General features: G+C 62.2%; 1 protein-coding gene across 2 annotated transcripts in view; it reads left to right on the forward strand.

Annotated features, from left to right (window-relative positions):
* LOC102760668 (chromosome unknown open reading frame, human C11orf24) overlaps window positions 1-1,556 on the forward strand; it is a 5,492-nt gene extending 3,936 nt beyond the window's left edge. For both annotated transcript variants that reach the window (XM_015569013.1, XM_015569014.1), the window contains exon 3: window positions 325-1,556. In XM_015569013.1, coding sequence (XP_015424499.1) covers window positions 637-1,263 — 627 coding nt within the window. In that variant the 5' untranslated portion in view covers window positions 325-636 and the 3' untranslated portion in view covers window positions 1,264-1,556. The remainder of the gene's footprint in view (window positions 1-324) is intronic.
* The last annotated feature ends 1,924 nt before the right edge of the window (window positions 1,557-3,480 follow it).

Genomic DNA, 3,480 nt, shown 5'->3' on the forward strand with positions numbered 1-3,480 from the left:
GAATATCTGCTCTGTAAGCCACATGGTGTTTGAGGGTTTAATGAGGAGTCACACCCGTGATGTGAGGCTCACCCTGTCTGCCGTTTTGGGGTTTGGATCAAAGAGGGAAGCTCTTAGCCTTCCATGGACTTGGGGTTCAGAGAGGGCAGAGCAGTTTTAAAACCAAAGTGCCAGCTGCCCCTGCGGTGGGCTGCAGGCCGGTGTGGCGGCGAGGAGACGGGAAGCTGCACACACGCCGCCCTCGTCTCTCCGGGCCCAGGAGACAGGCCAGCGAAGCCGCCACCAGCCCCCTGACTGCCGTTTTCTCCCCTCTCTGACATTAAGGGACCTTCGTCTTCAACCAGACGCGGGCTGATTTAGTCACAAAAAGCGCACCCAGGGAAACGACGGACAGCATCTTTAACAGAACCTCGGAGGGCGCGACGACACCCTCTCCTGTCACGTTGGCCAGAGAGCCTTCGGGAGCCGCCCACAGCGCCCCTGCAGTCACGGCAGGGAGGACTGACGTGGGCACCTCGGCAGCTGCCGTGGGTCCCGCCAACCTCACGGACTCCAGGGTCACCACGCCGACGTCCACACGGCCAGCCCCGGCGTCCACGGCAGCTCTCAGCACACCCCGCACCCAGGCTCCCAGCAATGGTACATTGCCAACAGCGGCACCTAGGACAACGCTGGCCACCAGCACGCAGACTGCTGCCGCCACCACAGCAAATGCCAGCAGTGCCACCACGGCAAATGCCAGCAGTGCCACCACGGCAAATGCCAGCAGTGCCACCCGTGTCCACCACGGCGGTGACAGCGGAGGGGCCAGCGGCCAGCACAGTGCCAGCTCCTGTGCCACAGGCCAGCCCCACACCTGGGGTGGAAGCCACGTCCTCCACCACACCGCCAAGCCCTGTGTCATCTCCACGGGGGGCCACGGGGCCTGCCACGCCCTCCACACCCGAGCAGGTGTGGCCTGAGGCCACAGGTGGCCCTGCTTCCACCGGCCCAACCCCCGGGAGCTCAGGGGACCCTCAGGTGCCAACCACGGACTCGTGCCAGCTCAGCACCCAGGGCCAGTACCTGGCGGTCACCACCAGGGCCCTGCCCCTGTCCCCCGTGAACAGGGGGGCGCTGCTGGCCATGCTCCTGCTTGGGGTGGCCTTCCTCTTCGCGGTCGTGGTCCTGTTTGCGCTGCAGGCCTACGAGAACTACAAGAAGAAGGACTACACGCAGGTGGACTACTTGATTAACGGGATGTACGCGGACTCCGAAATGTGAGGGGGCGGAGGCGGCCTTCGGCTCCAGCTGGACCCTCCGGGGGCTGGGCCTGCCCTCCTTCCATGTTCCCCCGAGACCAAACCAAGTGCTTCCAAATCCTTTGGTGCATTCAGGAGCTCTGCCAGACGTTTAAACACATTTAATTACGCTCGGATTAATTCACGGTCACTAAAATGTTGCTTTTTCATATTTATTTTTGTAAACGATCATGTTGATGGAGCGGGCAGTGATTGGGGCAGGTGGGCCCTGTGGTGTCAGACCCTGGCAGGAATTAAAGCAATGGCCGCTTTCCATTCAGAGCTTTCCATTCTGTGGCCCCGCCTGCCCACCTCGCCAAGGGGAGCCTTTGCAGAGGCCCTGGGGTTTGCTATGCCTGGGCCGCTTCCTTGGGCTTCGCTCTGGTGCCCAGACCTGCCCACACTCAGCGGGAGGGGTCTCTGGTGCCCTGTGGAGACCGCCCTTTCCTCCAATCCCCCTCTCCCTGGACCATTAGGTGGTGAACCGTGTGGAGTTTGATTTGGGCCTGAGCTCTGCACCCACCGTGTGAACCACACCCAAGTCACACACTCAGCCTGGACCTGCTGAGCCCCCACTCGCAGTGGCCCCACGTGTGTGCACTCGCCTCAGGTGGTCATTACTAGCACCTTGACCCAGGTCACCCTGGACCCTGGGGAGCCCCAGGCCCCAGTGAGTGCAGGGCCCGCTCCCCTCGAGGGACAATTGCCCTGGGTTCCTGGCTCCTGCTTCCCAACACCAGTGGCCCTCAGAGCCACACCTGTGTCCTTGCTGTGTACCAGCTACTGTCCTGCTTGATGCAAAGAACGCACTGCGCTCCCCCTGAACCTGGGGAGATCAGCTTCCCTCCCCATTTTATTTTCTTTTTTAAAATATATTTTTATTGATTTCAGAGAGGAAGGGAGAAACATCAATGATGAGAATCATTGATCAGTTGCCTCCTGCATGCCCCCTACTGAGGATTGAGCCTGTAACCCGGGCATGTGCCCTTGACTGGAATCAAACCTGGGACCCTTCTGTCCACAGGCCGATGCTCTATCCACTGAGCCAAACCGGCTAGGGCTTCCCTCCCCATTTTAAGGCATGCCCGCTGTGGCACAGAGGAGACAACCCACACTGGGGCCGCAGTCAGGGTAAGCCCGGCTCTCTAACTAGAGTTGACCCTCCCCACGTAACTGCACTTGGCTCTCCGCACACAGATTCCCAGGGCGAGTGCGCTCTCAGACCACACGGCTCCATCCTCCATCGGAGCCATTGCGTGTGAGTGAGTGGGCCTTCCCCTGCCCACGGCAGCCGGAGCTGACGGGCAGCACGCGAGGCTGGGTACCCAGGCCGGGTCTGCAGCCGCTGCCACCTGCTCTGAGCAAGTGTGGAATGTGCTGGAGCTTGGCGGCTTCGCCTGTGAAGTGGGGAAGCGGCATAGCATCCATCATGGACCGGGGGTGGGGGAGGGGCGGCCACTCCTGCTTCTCTACCCAGAAGCCTGAGGAAGAGACGGATTTCGTCTGGCCCCAGGTCCCCATCACAGAGGTCTCCTGAGCCAGGCCTGGGTAACAGCTCCTCTCGTTTAAGTTCTTCCTCCTCCAAGAAGGGATTTCAAATGGCCCGTGATAAAGACCAGGATAGTAACTCCCAGATCGGTTGAGATGATGTAAGAGCCAGGGCTGGAGAGGACACGGGTGGGGAGACGGGTCAGAACTTCCACGCAGCCCTCGCCAGTCCTCAGCCCGTCTTTCCTCACTGGTTGGTCCACAGGCCCAGGGGTCCCTTCCCTGCTCAGGCCTCCGCTGCGTGAGCCGCGTGGGACCAGCCACTGAGCCCAACCAGCCTGAGCCCCCTGCTCCTCCCTTCCGGTCACACACCTGAGCCTCCCGCCCCTCCCTTCCGGTCACACACCTGAGCCTCCCGCCCCTCCCTTCCGGTCACACACCTGAGCCTCCCGCCCCTCCCTTCCGGTCACACACCTGAGCCTCCCGCCCCTCCCTTCCGGTCACACACCTGAGCCTCCCGCCCCTCCCTTCCGGTCACACACCTGAGCCTCCCGCCCCTCCCTTCCGGTCACACACCTGAGCCTCCCGCCCCTCCCTTCCGGTCACACACCTGAGCCTCCCGCCCCTCCCTTCCGGTCACACACCTGAGCCTCCCGCCCCTCCCTTCCGGTCACACACCTGAGCCTCCCGCCCCTCCCTTCCGGTCACACAC

Source organism: Myotis davidii, unplaced genomic scaffold, assembly GCF_000327345.1.
Source record: "Myotis davidii unplaced genomic scaffold, ASM32734v1 scaffold425, whole genome shotgun sequence".
NCBI lineage: Eukaryota > Metazoa > Chordata > Mammalia > Chiroptera > Vespertilionidae > Myotis > Myotis davidii.